General features: G+C 39.8%; 1 protein-coding gene and 1 long non-coding RNA gene across 2 annotated transcripts in view; both read right to left on the bottom strand.

The window, feature by feature from the left end:
• Nucleotides 1-5401: 5401 nt before the first annotated feature.
• Nucleotides 5402-11787, bottom strand: stc2a (stanniocalcin 2a). Its single transcript, XM_083547184.1, has 4 exons — nt 11156-11787; nt 8619-8761; nt 8026-8237; nt 5402-7422 (listed from the first exon to the last, which is right to left on the bottom strand). Exons 1-4 carry the CDS (start codon nt 11298-11300, stop codon nt 7089-7091), a joined length of 834 nt encoding a protein of 277 aa, XP_083403310.1. The 5' UTR covers nt 11301-11787; the 3' UTR covers nt 5402-7088.
• Nucleotides 11788-17545: 5758 nt separating this feature from the next.
• LOC310729211 overlaps nt 17546-22986 on the bottom strand; it is a 145173-nt gene continuing 139732 nt past the window's right edge. Inside the window, exon 2 of the long non-coding RNA XR_014534507.1 lies at nt 17546-17683. This is a non-coding gene — a long non-coding RNA (uncharacterized lncRNA). The remainder of the gene's footprint in view (nt 17684-22986) is intronic.

Below are 22986 nucleotides of genomic sequence, written 5' to 3' on the forward strand. Positions count from 1 at the left end.
AAAAAAAAAGCATCTGTTTAAAGTACAAGATGTATGATTACACATTCTGTCCAGACTTCATATGCATTCAGACAACACTGTACTTTTTGATATTTTTGGCCTAATGGTCACATTATGTTGCGCAGTACTGAGCTTTAAAGCAACGTTGTTTATGTGTGCTGTATTGTAGGCAAACACTTACGTCTTTTAGGCAGTTCCTTTTCTAAACAGATATCATGTAAACCAAGCAATGTTACTAAACAGGTTCCCAACCCTGTCCTGGGTTACACACATCCTGGTTATGTCCTGTAAATCTTACTGTTTTGCTGTTCTAACTCAACCACTTCAACTCAGGAAGAGATATTAATTCGCTGATGATAGTTGATGATAGTTGAATCAGGTGTGTTGAAGTGTGGAAAACACTAAAATGTGCAGGAAAAGAGGGTCTCCAGGACCAGATGTGAGAGCCTGTGTTTGTTTGTAAAATTCGTTACTGTCACAAATTATTCGAACACACACACAAATTTATTCAGCAGTAAAATGAAACATTATAGAGAATATAACCATATATGTATATCCTGATATATCAGATTTATAATAATCATAATAAATATGCATTCTAACTGTTGCACATTAAAATACCATTAGATGAAATAAGATTAAGTTCACTCACTTCCATGCTGTTGTAATAATCAATCAATAATTAAGTAGTGTGTTGCCCCAAATGTCTTGTTTTTCTGTTATGTGTGTGTGTGGGGGTGTGTGGGTACAGTATCTCACAAAAGTTAGCACACCACTCACTATTCAGCAACCATTTTGGTAAATGTTCTGAAGATACAATAATATACAGTAGTAATTAAACTTGGATATATTTTAGAGTAGTCAATGTGCAGCTTGTATAGCAGTTTAGATTTACTGTTCTCTGAAAATAACTCAACATACAACTATTATTCTCAAAATAGCTGGCAACAAATGTGAGTACAACCTAAGTGAACATGTCAAAACTGTGTCCAAACTGCTATCATGCACTGTTTAAATCCTCCTGGGTATGGAATTCATCCGAGCTGCACAGGTTGTTTTTGGGATCCTCTTCCATGCCTCCATAATGACTTTACGAAGCTGATGAATGTTGGACACATGGCGCTTCTCCACCCTCTGCTTGAGGATGCTCCACAAATGCTTAATAAGGTTTAGGTCTGAAAACTTACTTGGCCACTCCATCACCTTCCTCTTTAGCAAGGCAGTTGTCATCTTGATGGTGTGTTTGGAGTCGTTACTATGAAATCTGCCATTTAGCCCAGTTTCTGAAAGAGGGCATTGTGTTCTGCTTCAGAATGTCAGAGTACATGTTGAAATCCATGTTTCCCTCATTGAACCACAGCTCCCAAGTATGAGCAGCACTCATGCAGCCCCAGACCATGATGATACCACCACAATGCTTGACTGTAAGCAAAAGACAAGTCAGGTAAAGTTTATTTCTATAGCGCTTTTCAAAACCAACATTGTCTCAAAGCAGCTTTACAGAAATCAACAGTTAAGGTGAATGGTGTATATTTATCCCTGATGAGTAGCCGTGGCAACTGTGACAAGTAAAAACTCCCTTAGATGTTATGAGGACGAAACCTTGAGAGGAACCAGACTCAAAATGGAACCCCATCCTCATTTGGGTGACATCAAGACTGTGATCATGGTCTTTAAGCAATACAGAATACAGGAGAGTGAGAACTAACATGAGCACTGGAATGTAAGTTTATGAGTAATGTTCTTTCTACAGTCTTATACAGTTATTTGTGGTTATAAAACTAGGAGCTACTGAGCAACTCATAAAATGGCTCAACATTTGCGATCATAATAGATCTAACACCAGCTTCTCCATGCCAGAGCCTTTAAACACGTAAATACGTTTTTAATCTGCATTTAAACTGGGAGAGTGTGTCTGAGCCACGAACACTGTCAGGAAGACTATACCAAAGTTTAGGAGCCAAATGTGAAAATGCTCCACCACCTTTAGTGGACTTTGCTATTCTAGAAACTACTAGAAGCCCAGAGTTTTGAGATCTCAGTGAGCGTGACGGATTGTAGCGTGTTAGAAGACTGGAAAGATAATTGGGAGCTAAACCACTTAGTGTTTTGTAAGTAAGAAGCAGTAGTTTGTAGTCGAAACTTAACAGGCAGCCAGTGTAGGGATGATAAGATTGGGGTTATATGGTCATATTTTCTCGACCTTGTGAGAACATGAACGCATGGACGAGCTTCTCTTCATCAGATTTAGATAATATGTTTCTCAGCTTAGCAATATTTCTAAGGTGGAAGAAGGCTGTTTTTGTAACATGGTTGATATGATTTTTAGAAGACAAGTTGCTTTCTAAAATAACTCCCAGGTCTTTTACTGTTGAACTAATAGTTACAGAACATCCGTCTAAATGCAGGTTGAAATGCTAGTGCTTCTGTGTACTGGTGTTTGGGCCGATGAGCAAAATCTCCGTCTTATCAGAATTTAATAATAGAAAGTTATGAGTCATTCAGTCTTTTAGTTCTTTAACACACTATCAATTAAGCTGTATCGTCTGTTTTTTATGAGATATTTAGCTGGGCATCATAAGCGCAACAGTGGAAGCTAATCCCATGCCTTCTAATAATATTTCCTAAGAGAAGCATATATATTGTGAAAAGCAGGGGTCCTAGAACTGAACCTTGTGGCACGCCATAATTTACTTGCATTACCCGGAAAGCTCTCCATTTAAGTCTACAAAATGGTAATGATCAGACAGGTAGGATTTAAACCAGCTTAATGCCTGTCCCTTAATGCCGATGTAATTTTGTCAGCGATCTAGGAGAAAATCATGATCTATAGTGTTGAATGCAGCACTAAGATCTAGTAAAAACTAACTGAGAAATGTAGCCTTGGTCTGAAGCTAAAAACAGGTCATTAGTGATTTTAATGGACCTTTTAAGTGGACCTTTCACTTCTGAAACCTCTAAAGCAATGCTACAGCACTCGTGTCTGTTTTTTAAAGCCAGTTTCTGCACCTGACACACAGCACGAGAACTCGATTCCTTTCTCTTGCGAGGGCTGTTCGAAGTGGAACCCGTCTGGAAAAAACCTCTGTATACCCTGTCCTCTGTACTGTAACTCAGTTTGAGGGTGTTATCGATCTTCTTATAGTCTAGGCCATCAAGATACACACATTTGTATGGTCCTGTGAAGCACACTAAAACATGAACATAATGAATATGACATGTGGCTTTCCATGGATAAACAACATACAGCTGTTATCACTTAGGGTGTACTCACTTTTGTCGCCAGATATTTAGACAATAATGTATAAAATAATGTAAATATATCCAAGTTTCATTTCTATAGTCCTGTCACTTGAGATATTGTTTGCTGAAATGTGAGGGGTGTAATATATATTTCTCTACTATATCAATCTGAGTTCTATTTAACGTTTTATTATCAGGCCTGATATAGGATGCATCAATGTAGAAAATAAAAATCCCAGTTTTAATTTTACATCAAATATTTTAATCATTATCACTGTCTTTGCCTTGTATACAAGAAGACTATAGAAGTGAATTTTCCTGTATCTTGTCTTTCCATAAAAAGTTCACTGCAGCAAAGAAAGCAAGTACATGGTGGTACAAGTGATCTCAGAAGTGCATTTCTTTCATATTTACCATTGATTTGTTGTCAAGGCCATCAAAAGCTTTATATTTGCCAATTTAAAATTGGTACATTTGTTTGTTTGCTTGTTTGTTTTGTTTTTGATCCAGATATTAATTTGAAGCTTTACATTTAACCTTTTCATAACACGATAAATAACCGACAATGAGCTCCCATGAGCTGTTACAAAACCAGTTTTATTTTTGGAAGCCTTGTTTTCTTTGTAAAACTACATAAAAAAAAATATAAACTCAATGAAACATAAATAACTAGAGTAAAATAATATCTAGAGGAAAATATTTTTTTTTATCAATGACAAACAGTGACCTCAAGAGGGCAGTAATGCATTACTGTTCTTCAAACAAACCTGCTCTTTTTTTTTCAACAGATCAGTGATACCAGAGTCTTTTAAGGTCAGTCTTGAGGTGCTCAGAACGCATTTGCCTGTAGATTTGATCTAAAGCATCTTACTAGTGAACTTTTATCAGGTTCCTACCAGATCTTAACCGGTTGAAGGTTTAGGATCTTGATTTTGATAATTGGGGACTAGTTCTAGGCCTAAAAGTTTGTGAACCTTTGTCAAATAAGAACATATAAATGTATATGAAACAATTGTTATAGCAACTTTGATGTCATGAACATTCCTACAAGTTTGATTTGGAAACATTCCAAGTGATTTGCTTTAGAAAGGTCTTTACATCACAAGTGAAATTCTTTCTTCTCATATCCCAGTGATGTTAAGAAGCTGGGGTCAAAGTACAGAGTCAGCCATGATACATTACAACTGGAGCACTGATGGTTAAGGGCCTTGATCAGAAGCACAAAGAGTAGCAGCTTGGCAAAACCGGGGCTTGAACCCCGACATTCTGATAGTTAACTCAGAGCCTTATTTACTGAGCTACCTCTAGTTCACATCCCGGCTTGTTTTGAGTGTAAACCCGAGTATCAATGCTGAAGCTATAAATCTCTCACCTGTCTGGACTTCGAGTTACTCTGCATGTAACTCACCCCGCCAGAATGTGACATGTTCAGCTGACTCGTTGTAAAAAAACTGGACAGAGTGTGCAGTATGACATCCCAGTAATAAGAGAATGTTGTGTGGTTGTAATAAAAAGCACGAGTGTTTACGCTAACTTGCTCCTGAATATAGGTTCATAAAACCTACTGGAAGGCTGACTGCGCGTCTTTGACGATCCAGACCAGATCCCCCACACCTCCAGTCCTGTAAATCCGAGACTTTTCAAAAAGGCCACTTTGTTGCGCCACTGGTCAGTCATGTTTCAGATGCAGCCGTGCCCACCGGGGCCCAGTAAAGCTTGTTTATAGATCTGCAGCCCAATGACGGCACGGCCTGGGCCAAAACGTAGGGGAGCTTATTTACGATGAGACACACAGCGAGAGAGAGACAGAGCATTTTTTTCCCAGGCGGGCCTGTGGGATTCTGCAACAGCATGAAGGACGTGCTTGCTGCCATGGCATGGCTGGGGGCCAAGGCCATGCCACACACTCTGACAGCTTTATGTGCCAGTTTCGTGGAGCTCTCTTTAGATTATTGGTGCTGGATAGCATTAAGGCTTGCTGTTTTTCCCCTAAGAGAGAGCAGATTCTTAGAATCAGTGCCTGCTTGGACCCCACAGTAGCATGATTAATGCCTATGTACTCTGTGGTGTGAAATAATCACAGCTTGTGTGTAAATCCAGACGTGGTGTCAAGCTCACTTGGCCATATGTTTCAGTGTAAAATAACATTACAACAATGCAAATGCAGAAATTTAATAGCAAAACTGTCCAACTACTTTAATAAGTAGTTTAAATATATATTGCTATATAATGAGTACTGATAAACCGACACTAAATACTGATGGATTTCAAGATTATCCAAACAAGACATGACTTCTTATTTGCCACAATATATAAGTACACAAATTGGGCAACATTCCAGACACATACAATATAACATATGACCATATTACTATTATCTGTAATAATTGAAAAATATTTAATTGCACATCATTAAAATACCTTTTATAGTATAAATGCATGAAAATGCAACATCACAGCCATAAATATAAAGGTGTTACACTGTCTTATCTGCATTATGTACATCCATTCTCACTAGTTCTTTATAAAATGTATTGATTAGTTTTAACATTTAGTTATTTAATCAAGAATGCTCATGGTGCTCAACAGAGGATTGCATTTGCAATTATATAATTTAGTTCAAAACTAATCAGGAAATCTAACAAAAAAATGTTCACAACTTTTGCCTGTACGCAGTACTGCGGGCAAGTGGTGATATATTGCGACCACCAAAAATGGGCAAATTATGCAGTGACACGCATAATTGATGCATTTTATTCTCCTATGGCTTTAGCAAAGGTGGTCTTTTCAATGGTCGTGTCCGTAATAACTTTCGCTTCTTGTGTAGACTTAACCTAGTTTCTAGGTCTTAGGCCAGTTTATTATGGCTCCAAACGCTGCCTCTTTTCAGTGGAGAGAGTGAGGGCTGCTATTTTTTTCTGCTTGGAACTGGTAGAGTTGTCTGAAGGGTTGGCTAGAACACAAGCAGCCTGGCTTTCCATGACACACTCTGTGAGCTGCTGCTGTTTTTGTGTCAGACTAATGTGTTTGGGGTAAATCCCAAATAGTGCATAAGTGACATACAAATGAGATAATCATAGACACTTCATCATTCTGGGACTGGTGAGTGACTACGTTTTCTTTATGTTAGCAACTACAGTGTGTGTGTGTGTGTGTGTGTGTGTGTGTGTGTGTGTGTGTGTGTGTGTGTGTGTGTGTGTGTGCCTGATTTCGAGCATCCTTAAATCATTTTTTAACAAAAAAGAAATAAAAAATAAAAAAAAACAATAGAAAACTATTTGTTAAAGAATCTGTTGTTTTTTTTTTAACCAATAATCTTGTTTATGTGCCACTCCTGTACTTTACTGTACTCTTTATATTTAATCAACAAGTATTCCAAAAAACAATACACACAAAAATGTTAAACCTTAAAAATAAAACAAAATATGTTACATATCTACAGTTTGATTGTAGTAGGTGAAATAAGGTAACTATTTATTTATTATGTATACTATATTACATATAGTTTATCTGTACTTCATACAATGGCTATATTTGTACAGGTTTGTTTAATTATAGATATACATGTATTTATATGTACATTTTATATTTAAAACATTGCATAAAGAATAAAATAAATAACTTAGAGGGGCAGGGGGTATGCTTAGGAAATAGAAACGCCATGTTAGAGTCATGTGATAAGAAACAAAAGAACCTATGATCTGCAGTATCAAAAATGAGCTACATCACAAATACCCTGCAAAAGTAAACAAACAGTCTGGGAGATCTGGAATGACCGCTGGAGGGGAAAAGGACAAGAGGAGAGCTTTACTGGGCCTGTTACTCAGTCTGTGCTTGAGGGATCTTCACCTCCGGATGTCGGTGTTCTCAGGGTCCTCCTGCTCAGCCATTGTGGCATCAAGGCTTGCACGCCTTGCACCCTGTCCTCGATTTCTTGGATGGGCGCTTGATCCCCCTTTGCCAGGCTTTTCCTTGTCTGCTTGACGCGGACCTTTTGGGTGCTCGTGTTGGCTTGCGTGGCGCTCCTGGTGGGCAAGGGGCGGTGGTGATGAACAGAAGCTCAGGCTGTGGCAGAGTGCTCCCCAGTTTTGCTCACATTGTATCCGCACACTTCTGCTAATGGCCTCCTTTACTTCTTCACCACAGGCTAGTAAGATATTCACCAATTCTACATATGGCCTAAAAAAGAGAGAGAGAGAGAGAGAGAGAGAGAGAGAGAGAGAGAGAGAGAGAGAGAGAGAGAGAGAGAGAGAGAGAGAGAGAGAGAGAGAAAGCAAAGTTTGCGCTTCCAGGACCATGTTGCAAAGTACAAAACCAAATAGTGCACATTTTGGACCATGTGGAATTTCAGGACTTCTGGCAAAATGCTTGAGTTCTAGCTCACTACGCAGGCAAGCCACTAAACTGGTGGGTTATGTCACTGTACCGATGATAGAATGGACCTTCCATGAGACTCAACAAAGACCCATTTAACACTTCTGACTTAAGCGGTGCCATTATGCAAGTCTCTGCACAAACATAGATAATACAGTTTTACATTATGCTACTGTCTAGCTATATTTAGATGCTTATTTTTTACGATTTTAGAAAACAAAAATTTGCAAACGTTGGTTTGGACACTGTAGTCCTTTTCTTATGCAAATTTAAGTGTAAAGAGATGTGACATTTAATGTGTCTTTGTTGGTTTGCTTGGCAGGTTCACTTAGCAGCACTCCATATAAAGGAAAGAACACGCAGGGAACTGGGTAAAAGACTGGCTTGTAACTGTGTGTGAGCACTCACCCTTTTGGGAGCAAGTCCTGGAAGTGGATCATTTCCACAATGACATTAACATTGTCCTTTGCCGCCGCACACAAGTTGTGCTTCGTGTAACATTCACGCTGGAGCTGGAACACCATGTCTTTTATGGCCAGACACTTTCGACTGATGCAGCTGAATTTGTGCCTCAGGCCATGGGCCATGCATTTCAGTGCATCTTTGATGAAAGACTTGCCCTGCAAACACACAAAACTCTTTTTTTCAGTTGCTTAAGAGTATGGCAGACCTCCTGCATAAGATACGATTTGGTAACAAATGCCAACATTGAAATACGGAGCGTTCTTAAGCAGAGGGCCCCCGTGCATCTGCTGGGATAACATGAGCCAGTGCAATTCCTGCAATGCGAGTTAAAAGCTCTACACAAAGTTCAAGGCCCCTCTGTGATGCAGAGAAGGTAGTGTCTTGAGGCTATGTTTCAGGCTGAAAGCTTTCTTCCCTGAATTCACCTGCAGCTCGTGAAACTGGAGCCGAGGCTGGGACCACCTGCCATTGGAGGGGGCATGACCTCAGTGAAAGAGCAGAGTCACACTCAGGGACCAAGAGACATTTTTCCTTACCTGAGAGTCAAACTTCCCAGCATTGTGCAAGAAGGTCAGGCAGATTTCCTGTAGTCCCCGGATTTCACACGAGTTGTTCTCGAAGCACTCGAACACGCCGCAGCCCACATCACCAGCATTCACTAGACAGTGTTGGATCTCAGCTGAGACAGCAGAGCAAGTGAGAATGTGATTTGTCACTTTAGTAAAAGGCAGACATTTGAGCCTAATCTTAAGATTCCTTTGAGCTTATCTCACAAATGCACTTTCAGACAAAACTCCAACCGTTCTTTTTACACAAGACTCCAACCTGCTAAAGGGCTTGCAGAGTTTAAGGCGAAATAAAGCTAATGGAATGAGTATTTATAAAGACCTAAACTTCTACCTCGTATGCTTGTAAGAAGATCACTTGATGCCTAATTCAGGATTTGTTTCTCAACTGAAAACGTAAGAACTGTACTTAGAGGACAGATTTAGCACAGAGAAAGAGCATGCAGCTGAGGTAATTAAGGTATGCTATTAAAGTCAAACTGGGAGGCATCTGGCAGTGAGTGCTTGAGCTGTGGAAAAGCAAGGTTAACTCTATGGGGGGCAGGATGAAATTATGTTTATCTCACTCCAGAAAATGGCTGCAAACCTGCAAAAGAAATCTAATGACAATGTAGCAAGCCAGCAAAAGAACATCTAGCCTGGATGTGAACATGTAATGGTGGCTGGCATTGCCACAGCGATGGAAACATCTTATGACTCTAGCACATAAAAATTTTGAAAGGCTTGCATACTGCATATAGTCAAAGATCAAGTCTCTTTTCATTACATAGACCACAAAAGGAGCTCACATGATCATATTCTGGATTGCAAGACTGGCCAGTAAACCCAGTTCTTATCAAGGTTTTATATTAGACCCCTGGAGATTCACCAGTTTGTCATTGTTTAAAGGTTCAGGTAAAGTAGAACCCTACAAGAGAGCGATATCCAGACAATCTGTATGGAACCAGGTTAAAATCACAACCATGAACAAGTCATGGAAACGATGAGCACTTTGACGGTAGTCTTTAGTTTAAAAATTTAGCTATTAGTATAGGAATGTGTAGTTATGCACATAATTATGTTCTAACAGACATCATCAAAATCGCATTCTTATAAATGCATTCAATTAGTAAAACAAATTTAGATATATTTCAGTAACGCTTGTCACATGAGTGATAAAATCAAGGGGTTATCTTCTGTACACTTGCAGGTCATGTAATTTACTGTACTTTGTTAGTCTAACTGTGGTTGGATGATCTTTAACGGGTGAAAATACACTTTTGGTGAAAAAGACGTTTTCTCACTTTGTCGCCAAGGTTCTATATGAAAATGAAGATGATTAAGCATCCAAGCATCCACAAGATTCCCCAGAACCATGCCACATGGGCTTTAAATGAACCATTAAACAGACCAGTGCATCTAGCTGCATTACAATCATAATTTGGTGTTGGATTCTATATGACTCAAGCTTTATATGACTCTATATGACTTAAGGCATTTCTTCTTTTAGATCGAAAATGCGCACGACGCCCCGTTTCTGCGCTGAGGAGGTCGTAATATAGCTGGTGCAATATAGTCCGTTATGAAGCTCCGTGAACAGCAGCGCTCTGCGCGTGATGAGGATCGGCACGTGCGCCTGGGAAAAGTGAGCCTCCCGGTCGCTTCGCGCTGCTTGTGTTGGCGCGCGCGGGGGAATGCGCTCGGAGCGCGCGGGTCAGCCGCAGCCTTGCGTCGGGTTACAAGCGGCAGATTGAGGGGGGGGGGGGGGGGGATTCTGCACTCATACACATACCCGGATGCATTGTACCCAGCCGTGTACGGGTTTGCTGTAAACCAGTTCCTGTTTCATGCGTTTCCAAGCGGCCATATTCTAAACGGAAGGATTTCGGAAATCGGTTTTTCTAAGTGTCGGTGTCGCGCTCTCTGAAAGTTATGCGTGGCGTTAACGCGCGTGCAACGCGAAGGCTGGTTGCATCGCTCGTGCGGCGCGGGCGCGCCTCCGGGAAAGTTGCGCCGACCGAGATCTGGCTTGCGAGCGCGCGACGCTCCGTCGACACCGAGTTTCGCTCGACGTCCAAGAATAAAGCTGAGCAATTCCTAGAATGCGGACGCCTGTGAGGCTTTTGCAGAATGCAAACAGTAGTACGAGGAAAAACGAAAAGCACACTCCAATAAACAGTCATAAAAACGCACGCGTCTACATTACCTCTCGTTCGCCGTACCTTGCGCCGCGCTATTAATAGTTTACGAAGCTATTGGATTTCCGCATCTTCGTGTATTTACAGCGTGCTAGTCTTTCCTCGAGATCAGAAAACGCAGCGTGGCCATTTTCCGATCAATTAACCAATGATACGGCGGTATCAGAAGTACACGGCCGCGGAACGGGGCTGTTACGGTGTCATTTACCGCAGCCAGGAACGCTGCAGTGTTTTTGCGCAAAAAAATCTTTTTTTTTTTAATTCTATAAACTCAGGTAACAGTAGTATTAGTAGGTATTGTTCAGCTGAATGTGCTCTTTCGTGTCTTACCCGTATTGTGCAAGGAGAGTCGTCCTTTCTGGTTCGGGCTCGCCGCTTTTTCCGGGTGACTCTCATGTGCGTCGGTAGTGTCTGTTCCCTCCGTCAGCGCCAGAACCGAGAGAACGAGCAGCGCCACCGCGAACCTGGCCAACATTTTCTCTCTCTCTTTCTCTCTCTCTCTCTCCCCCTCTCTCTTTCACTCTCTCTCTTTCTATCTATCTATCTCTCTCTCTCTCTCTCTCTCTTTCTCGCTCTATCTCTCTCTCTCTCTCTCTCTCTCTCTCACTCTCTCTCTGAAAAAGAAAAAAAAAAAAAAAAAAAAATATATATATATATATATATATATATATATATATTTTTTTTTTTTTTTTTTTTAATTGTTATTATTATTTTCCGAGACACCTTGGATAATCGGGTATCTCAAAGACGCGGAGTGTTTGTGTGTGTGTGTGTGTGTGTGTGTGTGTGTGTGTGTGTGTGTGTGTGTGTGTGTGTGTGTGTATATATATGCTGGCGTGTTCTCTTGTCAGGAATGAGCGCGCTGAAACGGGATGGATGCTGCCTATATCTCCCGCGGCCCGACCTGTCAGTGGTGATGAATCGGTCGAGCAGGTGTTGTCACGTCGCCGCGGCCAAGCGACCAATCAGAAGCGCCGACAGTCACGGCCAAGTTTTGGGAACGGGAGGGTGTGTGTGTGTGTGTGTGTGTGTGTGTGTGTGTGGGGGGGGGGGGGGGGTGTTGGTGTTGGTGAGGTGGGGTGGTTTAGGGTGTACGTATGTATGCATGTGTGTACGCACGCGTGTGTGTGTGTGGGTGTGGGTGGAGGTGCAAGGGGGTGTGTCCCTGGTGAAAGCTGCCCAGCGCGCCATAACAAACTAAAGCCGACTCGTGAAGCGTGCGTGGGGGCGCGTGCATATTTATCTCTCCCCCCTTAGGAATGCGACTAAAGTTAATTATTATTTTAATTGTTGCTGTTATTATTATTATTATTATTATTATTATTATTATTATTATTATTATTATTACTTTTTTTAAAAAATAATTCCGATTATGTTTCTAAAGATTACGATATAGCATATTGCAGGTCAGGAATTTCTTTCTCACTGCTACAGAGAGACACATGAATCCTCTTTATAAGAACATTTATGCTCTCTATATATTTATTATAATCACGTTTTAGCATGCAACAGGGGAAAAACTGTGCTATCTATCTATCTATCTATCTATCTATCTATCTATCTATCTATCTATCTATCTATCTATCTATCTATCTATCTATCTATCTATCTATCTATCTATCTATCTATCTATCTATCTATCTATCTATCTATCTATCTATCTATCTATCTATCTATCTATCTATCTATCTATCTATCTATCTATCTATCTATTGCACACATCTTATGCATGGACTAAAATCTTAAAATCCACACCCATATGATCATCCGTGTAAACCACTCAAAGCCTCTTAATCCTAACGCGTATAGTAATGTCAACGCACGCGCAGAGATGTGGGAATAAGTGCCGTCGGTGTTTTGCATGCAGGATGACACACGTGGAGGAATTGTCATGGATGCCAGAAAGAAGGACTGCGCGCACATGGAAATGGACAGAAGGTGACATTTTACACCGCGTCGTCTCGGGAAAAAAAGTCACTAAACAACAGGCTTAATCATCTCCTGCCTCTATTGTGTCACTGTAGCCAGTGTGTGCCAAGTTCACACAGTGGAGAAAAAGAGGGCAACTTCGCTAATGGCTGGCAGAGATTGCATCATTCAAAGCCACCCCCACCCCCAAGGCAGCTGCTCCATTCACACACACATACACAAAAGCCATGTAAACGTGCAGCACCGGCTGACTGACTCACACGCACGCACACACACTCAAACGCACGCACACAGACACACACACACACACACACATATACACACGTCAAATTGTCTGACGAGTTCTGACAATAAAATATGGCACACCACCTAAAAGACTTCACGACGATGTGGTTTTGATATCACTTCTATTTCAAACTTCCTGGATGTGATTAAGCTATTAATATCCTGCACCGTGACTGAGTGTAATCAAATCTGCTTTTTTGAGAAGGTATGGCATGCTTGGTAAATCTTTTTCAGCTAATATTCACGCTATATTTATCTGTCACAGAATGAAGGAATGTGTGTTTTCCACACATATTAGGCAACACTATTCTTGTTCTCAGGTGGTGTCCTCAGGTGTACATCTTTTGTACCTGTAAAGAGGCCTATAATTAGAAATACCTACAAAAATAACAAAAAAATTACTGAAAGCACACAACTGGACCTTCTGAATCACTGATGAACCTTTAAACCTTTATTCAAATACAATTATATATATATATAGACCATGACCATGATGCTACCACCACCATGCTTGACTGTACGCAAGACACAATTGTCTTGAATCTCCTTACCTATACATCGCCACACATGCTGGACACCATCTGAGCCAAATAAGTTTATTTTAATCTCATCAGACCACAGGACATGGTTTCTCTAATTCATGATCATTAGACAGGTCGTCTTCAGCAAATTGTTTGCAGGCTTTCTTGTGAGCAAGCTTCAGGAGAGGCTTTATTCTGGGACGACAGCCATGCAAACCAACTTGTTGCATTGTGCGGTGTATGGTCTGAGCACTGGCAAGCTGACCTTCTGCTTCTGCAACCTCTAAAGCAATGCTGGCAGCACTCATGTGTCTATTTTTTGAAGCCAGCTTCTGCACCTGATGCACAGCACAGGGACTCAACTTCTTTGGTAGATGCGTGGCCTGTTCTGAATTGAACACACCTTGGAAACCTCTGTTTGACCCCGCCACTGTACTGTAACTCAGTTTCAGGGTGTTACCGGTCTTTTTATAGCCTAGGCCATCTTTGTGGAAAGCAACAATTCTTAAATCCTCAGAGAGTTCTTCGGCATGAAGTGCCATGTTGAACATCCACTGATTAGTGTGAAAGAATTGTACTCAAGGCACCAAATTCTAAATGCTTTATTACCAGTTACACAAATTTGTTTGGTCCTGTCAAGCAGACAAAACATGAACATGACGAATAGGACGTGTGACTTTGGTCGGTTGCCAGCTATTTCGAAAATAATAGCTGTATGTAAAGTTATATTCAGAGGACAGTAAATTTGTACTGCTATACAAACTGCACATTAACTACTTTAAAATATATCAAGTTTAATATCTATAGTATCGCCTCTTGAGAATGGATGCTAAAATAAAAGCTGAAATGTTAGGGGTGCACTAACTTTTGTGAGATACTGTATGTATTACTCAAAAGTGGCAGTCTCACTGGTTGGACGTTATGCATTTAGGACCCCAGTATACTTATTTTAAAAGAAAACCTTGCAGTTTAAGTGACCGCCCCCTAGACAGAGTGTCTTAGCTATGCCCATTGCTTTCCAGGAAACGATTCAAGAGACATTTTCACAGCTTGAAGAGACATGAGCTCGTGTTTGTAGTCCAAATTTGGAACATTTGAGCAGTAAAATCGAGCAGTGTTGCATCAACTTTGGCAGTGCTTATATAGGTCCAGCAGCACCTACATGAACATAAGTGCTCGATTGTGCTGATGGATGTTGAAATGACGTAGCTGGTTATAACAGAACGATATTCTGTTGAAGCGGATGTACGTGCCGGGGGTTTCGGAGAGTTTAGTCTGAGAAAGAAAGTGGAGTGTCTGGTTTTGTGCACTATTTAGTACACTAGTGTGGTGTTTGGAATGAAGCCCTGGTTAATTTCAGCATTTTCTTGCGCTTCCCCGACTTTCTCTATTCCGGCGCAGACTGGGCTGTACAGATGAATGACCGCGTGTCACAAGCTCCGCCCACTCCCCCGGACACACCCTCGTGCTCGACCAATCAGGCACAGGCCCTTGGACCCCATCCCTGCCGCCACGCAGCGCGCGCACACACTCACCGGGATGCTGGTTTCTTGTTTGTATTTTTAGCGTGCTTCTGTCTCTGATGCGTTGTTTTTTTTGTTTATTTCTTTACAGGAGATCTATCAGTACTTTGAAACACACAATGAATACATACAGATGAAAAGCGTATAGAGCACGCTTTCTTTGGATGGATTGCATGGCTCATTTCCCCCACACTATGTTCACATAAAATATGGCTTATTGTATGTGATATATATATTTTATATATATATATATATATATATATATATATATATATATATATATATATATATATATACAAAAACAAATATCCCAAATTGACCACAGCTATTAATATTTCAAAAACAGTGCTTAGAAAATGTCTAAAAAAAAATTGCCTCAAGAGTAATGATGCCTCCCGTTGCTTTTTTTGATCATCTTTAGGTGCTACAAATGCTCCCTTTCGTGATAGAGAGAGAGAAGAGAGAGAGAGAGAGAGAGAGAGAGAGAGAGAGAGAGAGAGAGAGAGAGAGAGAGAGAGAGAGGAAGGCTGTATGTGTGTAAGTGAGGGAAAGAATAAGGGAATGAGAGAATGAGTGAAAAAAAACCAGTGAATCCCATGTATTTACTTTGTTTGAATATATATATATATATATATTTGTGTGTGTGTGTGTGTGTGTGTGTGTGTGTGTGTGTACACACACATAGGTTTGAATAAATTATTATGTACATTTAAGTACGGTTCACTGTCTGGCTATCTTAGGAAAAAAGACCATGATGGCAAAGACAGAAAAGCCTTCTCCCGTGTGTAAACCTACCTGACTTGCATTTTTAAACAAAGTGCTATTCCTCTGTATCTGTTGTTTACACTGCAACAGTTTGGGCAGTGGCTAAGGGAGTGTTATGCATTAGTTTTAGCTCATACAATGGCTGTGATTAAAGACTGATTAAGTGCTGCTCCTGGTTTCAGTAAAAGAAGAGCCACATCATAACAACTCACAAACACATTAAATGAATAATAAAAATGAACAAACAAAACCACATGTTCCACTGTATCTATGAGAACAAAACATGAACATGTCCAAATTAAATATGCAAATAAAAAACATGTATTACATAGAAAACATTATCATTTGAATGTAAATTGGCTAAATAAATAAAAAATCAATAAATGATGAAAAAATACATGATAATATTACATATGCACTGTATGAGATAATATAAATCAGTAAATCAAAAAACACCCATTAAAACATTTCCCCGGGATATAAAAATAAATGTTTGCACAATGGTTTTCACTTATGATTTATAAATGTTTTTATGTGTTCTTTTTTTTTGTTTTGTAATGGACAGGCATAACTTTATCCCTGTAATGGAATTTTGGAAAACAAAACGAATAAAAATGTTTTTTACTTAATGTACATATGCATATGAAATTCCTATCTGTTAATAGAAAATACAACCTGAAAGCCAGAAATGCAACCTCAGAATGAAATCGTCACAGTATAACAACTATGTTAATCTGTAAATTAATAAATCAGAGGTATCAGTCATATGATCTTTTACTTTGACTGCCCTGCAGATGAAGCAAGTGGCTGAGGTCAATTTTTTGCATGGTGTTTGGCCAGAGAGCTAAGACAAAGGCTCAGTCTGACATAATAATACCACATAATGAGTCTGAAAGTACGAGATGTGGTTTTCATCGTGGGTGGCACATAGTGTCATCACCGGATAAGCAAAGATGGCAGCAAAGTGTGCATGTATGTGTGTGTGTGTGTGTGTGTGTGATGGGGGATCTGGCTTCCTTTGCCAGCATTTTATATGTAACAAGGCAATCAAAGCCTTTTCTTGGTTATGCTGCATTTCATTAGACCCAGTAATGCTATATTGCTATATTTATTGATGTGAAGGACAAAAAAAGTGTGGCACAATCACTCCTCATTAGAAATGAATGGTGCATTGTGATGGACCTGGGGGGCTAAGTAGATCGTTAAAACCCTCTTTTCAATGTTTATTACAGACATTTGAGAGGTTAAATATGTGGCAAAAATATCCATACCACTGTGTATGTACTGTATTTTTTGTTTTGTGAGCCCTTACTGTTGTCTGTGCAGTGCAGTATATGCTCTACCCAGAGGTGGCAAAAGTACACACACACTTGACTTAAGTAGAAGTACAGATACTCATGTTTTAAAATGGTACAACTTGAAGTACTGACTATTCTTTTTTATTCAAGTTAAAGTAAAGAAGTTTTGGCTCCGACATGTATTTAAGTAAAAAGTGACCATTACTACTACCCGTTTTACTGTCACGCTGGTAACTGGACCTCACGTCATATTAATATTAGGGATGTTAATCGAATAAAAATATTTAATCATGATTAATCGTACAATTGTCATGAGTTTACTTATGACATTTTTATGTTATAAATGTACCTAATACTTTTAAAGTTTTTATTATACTAATCAACATGGGCATGTATATGGATGCTTTAAGCAAATGTATGTTTATGATTATTGAAACCAAACTCAACATAGAGCATGAAGACTAAATATTCTTGTAAATGTTTTAAAGTAATTATGGTGTTTTAAATTACGTAAATCATCAGGACACCAAACCGAACCTTTGCTATGTTTCCACAACGATGGTTAATGAGGTGATACCAGAGAAACTGTACCTCTTCTAACTTCCATACAGATTACATCCAAAACTTCTTGTTGCTTTCTGACATGCTCATTGTTAACTTCGTAAACTGGTCTATATGTGTAGTGTGTTAGAGCCAGGAAATGATACATAGATGCTAGATTGAAAAGCAGCGCATGACAGAAAATAGGTTGATGAGCTGAAAAGGGCACACAATAAGAAGAAAACATTTTGACATTTAATTATCAAATAGTAACAAGCCTGTTTTTAAAATGTAAGAAGTAGAATGTACGGATATTTGTGTAAAAACTTAATGAGTAAAAGTAAAAATTTGTCTAAAAAATAAATAGTGAAGTAAAGTTCTGATACCAGAAAAATCTACTTAATTGCAGTAACTGAGTATTTGTACTTTGTAACTTGCCACCTCTGGCTCCACCACATGCCATGATGAGCCTTAAATGACACGAGAAACCTGGAGAGCTGGCAAATTAACAAGACAACTGTGTCTAATCTTGAAATTTTAGCATTGTTTTGAAATTTATGATTGAACACTAAGAATTTTTGGTGATCCTGATGTCCAGCTGAAATGTCATCTGCAGATTTCCTGTGCCAGAAAACACACATACTTAAAAAGCACATAAAGTTTACATACAGAAACCTTTAAACATACAGTGTATCAATTCATATTCCATTTATAATTACCATGTGTGCTATGCAACACTTCCACCATACATTTCCCTGTAAATGAGTTCACATCAGACCAATCAGATTCAAGAGTTCACCAGTACTAGGGTTGAACTTGCCTTACTGCATTCTAATTGCTGCCTATTATTATAACCTGGATGGATTTAACTTGGCAACCTATGTTCTTAAAGCCGAAAATACAGCTTTAAAAATTATTTTTACACCATACATTTCCAAGCTGTTATATCATTACAGTACAGCTTTTGACTTTAATACTGTGTAATGTTTAGTGAATCTTGAAAAGGGTGCAAAATACAGTAACTAAGGTGATATTTTGGCGTTGTAAATGCAAGCCTATTTTATCTGCATATTCTCTCACTTAAACTTTTTTTTTCCAAAGCCCCTATGCCTTAACTGCACTATTGAGACAGTAGCGGGCAAAAACCAAGAATGCAACACAAACTAACACATAAAAGATACAAATCAGTGAAGTGATAAAAACAACCAAAACCAAAAGATTTCTTTTTTAACATAGTTGGAATTTAATTATAGTTTCCATGAAGCCCTGGCCTGTAAAATTCACTTCCAAAGTTTTCTTTCCCGTTAGCGTACATCTAATGAATTTCCGGACGATCCAGAGATATTTTTGTCTAACTCAAGCAGCGTTTTCTTTTGTTGCAAAACTCTATATATTTTCCTTGTGAACAAACATGCCCTTGTTTGCCATCTTGTTAAACCACATGTAGCCTCTGTCCCAGATGTAATAAATGCTGGGCTGTGCTACACATCTACTACAACTACAATTTAGTCATTACAAATTCAGCATTAAATATTAGAAGCTTTGTTTTAAATGCCATACCTTTGAATAAAAAGAGTGGAGTTCATGAAGAAAACAAAAACAACTTTGAGAAGTAATGGCAGGCTTTTCTGTCTCAAAACTTTGATACACTGAAACAATTTTAGATTTGTACTTTTAACGCTAGCGCTCTCTCTCTCTCTCTCTCTCTCTCTCTCTCTCTCTCTCTCTCTCTCTCTCTCTCTCTCTCTCTCTCTCTCTCTCTCTCTCTCTCTCTCTCTCTCTCTCTCTCTCTCTCTCTCTCTCTCTCTCTCTCTCTCTCTCTCTAGCACTGGTCTGGTCTTGGCCTGAAATTTTTCCATTCAGAGTTGTAATTTTATAATGGCTGGGAATTCAGCAATTTGGTGCCAAATTCTAGACTGACAAACCAGCTTGATAAGAGAGCAGTCTGGCTTGGTTTAATGATAGGTCAGTCGAATCAGACAGCTTCACAAATGCATCATCACAAGACACTCTAACAATATAACAGCTCAATAAAAGTCACGGCAGCCATACAACAATGTTAGTGAATTTCTGTTTATACAGCATTATTTTTATTGTCACTCATGGAAATTGACCCTGTAATCTTGATCTGCTAGGCCTTTGTTGATACTTCTCCCTCCTGCTTGTGAGAACATGCCGTCCTTTATTTTCCAAGAGGAGGTAAGCTTAGACGTTGAAATGAGATGAAACGAGCTACTGCGAGTGTCAAAGCCCCCAAGGAATTTTGGGAATGCTTCTTCATAATTATGAGATCTGTAGCCTATCAACACCCTTTCTTGACCAATAACACCTTAGATCTTAAATCTGATTAGTCTACATTTTCTATAGTGCCACCTCTGGCAACAGGTTCTGGCTGTAATTCAAATCATAGTTTTATATCATTGCACTTTCTCTAATACATTATACTTAATCATATATACTACAAGAATATTATTTAACACAAAAAAGCATAAAAAATTGATTTTATAAAGTATTTGAGGAGGAGACATTCCGTGTTCTGCGATATTATACTATATTAGGATATACATATATGGTTATATTCTCTATCCTGTTTCATTTTACTGCTGAATAAATTTGATGACTAATATACAAAGTAATGGAGTTCATGCATACAGTCCATGTTTTGCTACAGTGTTCAGTTCAGCTTCTATATTCATAAATAGCCAAATGACATCATGTAACTTTAGCAGCAGGCACCTAATGGTGAGAGATCAGATACTCCAAGGTTTAAGTCACATGAGTGATCTCTGACCTGGAGGTGAAAGTTCACCTCTTATCATTACTTCCTGCTGACAGTTTACACTGGCGTTCCTGCCCCCTCCCAGAATAGCCCGAGGATGTATGTAGCTTGACAACATGCCTAAATTACACACTTCCAATTCACACATTAGTGTCAAACGGTATTCATTTTTTAAGCCTTCTGGTGAGCCAGCTAGACCTGTTGTTTACAAAGAAGCAGCAATTGGTAAAGATAATATGTCAATATTGTTTTAATTACAATATAATAATTAATAACAATACGAAAAGGCATAAAAATAAATGATAAGACTTTCTTATAAGTAATAATACCAATAGTCTAATATGGCTTTAAGTCTGAGGCATCAGCTAGAATGAGGGTTCCCTGGTATTTATTTATCTCTCGGTTGGAATCCTGGTATGTTGTGCAAGCCGTGTTAGCGCCATGCACATCGATGAGAAATTTCTGATAATTATTGTCCTTAGGTGGCCGTCTGTCCACCCCTCCATTCCAATGAGGGGTTTGGAGCTCACACATTCTTACTGTTGTACAGGCAGGTGAATGCCGAATGAAGACGGGTGTGTAGGGCTTGTTTCATTGTGACATTAAAAGGCTTTAGAAAGGCTGTGTGTGTGTGTGTGTGTGTGTGTGTGTGTGTGTGTGTGTGTGTGTGTGTGTGTGTGTGTGTGTGTGTGTGTGTGTGTGTGTGTGTGCTTATTTTATGGTATGATGACTGTTGCACTGCAGCATGTTAAGGCCTCTCTCTCTTTCCATCTCTCTGACATGGAAGATCACCGTCACCGCTCTTTTGTCTCCTATTGTTACCTTTTTTGGAATCATTTACGTTTTTAGAACTGCAACTGTTTTCCCTACTTGCCGGGACTCCTGGCCTGTTTATATACGTGGACTATGAAGGATCAGCCCAATCATTGAGGACACATAAAACTTGAGGGAGTTTCTGTCTCACAAGTCTGCTTTGGTCCAAACAGTGGGATATGTTTACATTTCAGACAATTCAAGTGCATGAGGGAATGTCTATTGCTTTGCATTGTTCGAGATTAAAACAGATTAAAAACTGTTTTTTGGTCTGTATAAAACAAAAGAACAAAATGGCAATGAACAGAGGTTTAGTATTGTAAAGAAAAATGTACTAGAGTTTAATTCATAAGATTTCACACACAAAAAAAAAGTATTGAATTAATGAAGTCTCTGACCTAGTGAAAATGATTGATTGAATCATAATGAGCTCTACAGCAGGCCCTGAGAAAACAGTGTTCCAAAGATGGCTAAACCGTTTGGCTTCCATATTGCAAGACTGGTGTTATTTACGAGCAACTAAAGAACTCTTTTAAGGGTTATCACATGGTTGTGTACATGAAAACATATAATTTGTGTTGGTTATTGTGCAGCTGATGTAGTAGTAAGTTCTCCACAGATGGCAGATGGAATCACAGGTCGGGTTCTGAAAGCCTGCGCTGACCAGCTAGCACTGGTGCTCACTGAGATATTCAACCTCTCACTGGAACAGTCTGTTGTCCCCTCATGCTTCAAACAGTCCACCATTGTTCCTGTCCCGAAGAAGCCCCAGCCTGCCTGCCTCAATGACTACCACCCTGTAGTCTTCCCCTTAGTAGTGGTCAGGGACTTCATCACTACGACACTACCAGACACACGGGACCCTCTACAGTTCGCGTACCGCCAGAACCATACTAATGAGGACGCCATCACAAATCGTCTACACACAACATTGAGCCACCTGGACTACAGAAAAGGAAATTATGCAAATATGCTGTTTGTGGACTACAGTTCATCGTTCAACAACATAATTCTCTCCACACTCACCTCTAAGTTTGAGTCCTGGGACTTCAATGTCAATAGATCTCTAACTTCCTGACAGACAGACCACAAGCCGTACGGGTGGGCAAACACACCTCATCCACCCTCACCCTCAGCACTGGAGCTCCCCAGGGTTGTGCTCTGAGCCCCCTGCTGTACTCAGTGTACACATATGAATGTGTGACCACTTCCAACTCCACCACCATCATGAAGTTTGCTGACAACACTGTTGTGGTGGGCCTGATCTCAAACAATGACGAAATGGTTAAAAACTTGGAGAGATGGTGCCAGGAGAACAACCTTTTCCTGAACGTCAGCAAGACTAAGGAATTGATTTTGGACTTCAGCACGAAGCAGGAGCAGTCATACCAACCGCTAAACATCAACGGGACCCCAGTGGAGAGAGTGGACAGTTTCTGGTACTTAGGTGTTCACATCACACAGGACCTGTCTTGGTCCTGTCACATCAACACCCTGGTGAAGAAGGCTCGGCAGTGTCTGTACTATCTGAGACACTTAAGGGACTTTAAACTACCCTCTAAAGACTTTCCACACATGCACCATTGAGAGTGTTCTGAAGGGTAGCATCACTTCCTGGTTCGGGAACAGCACCATGCAGGACAGGCGAGCTCTCCAGAGGGTGGTGTGTTCAGCTGACCGTACCATCCACACCGAGGTCCCTGACCTG

The sequence above is a fragment of the Silurus aristotelis genome (assembly GCF_946808225.1).
Source record: "Silurus aristotelis genome assembly, chromosome: 7".
Lineage (NCBI taxonomy): Eukaryota > Metazoa > Chordata > Actinopteri > Siluriformes > Siluridae > Silurus > Silurus aristotelis.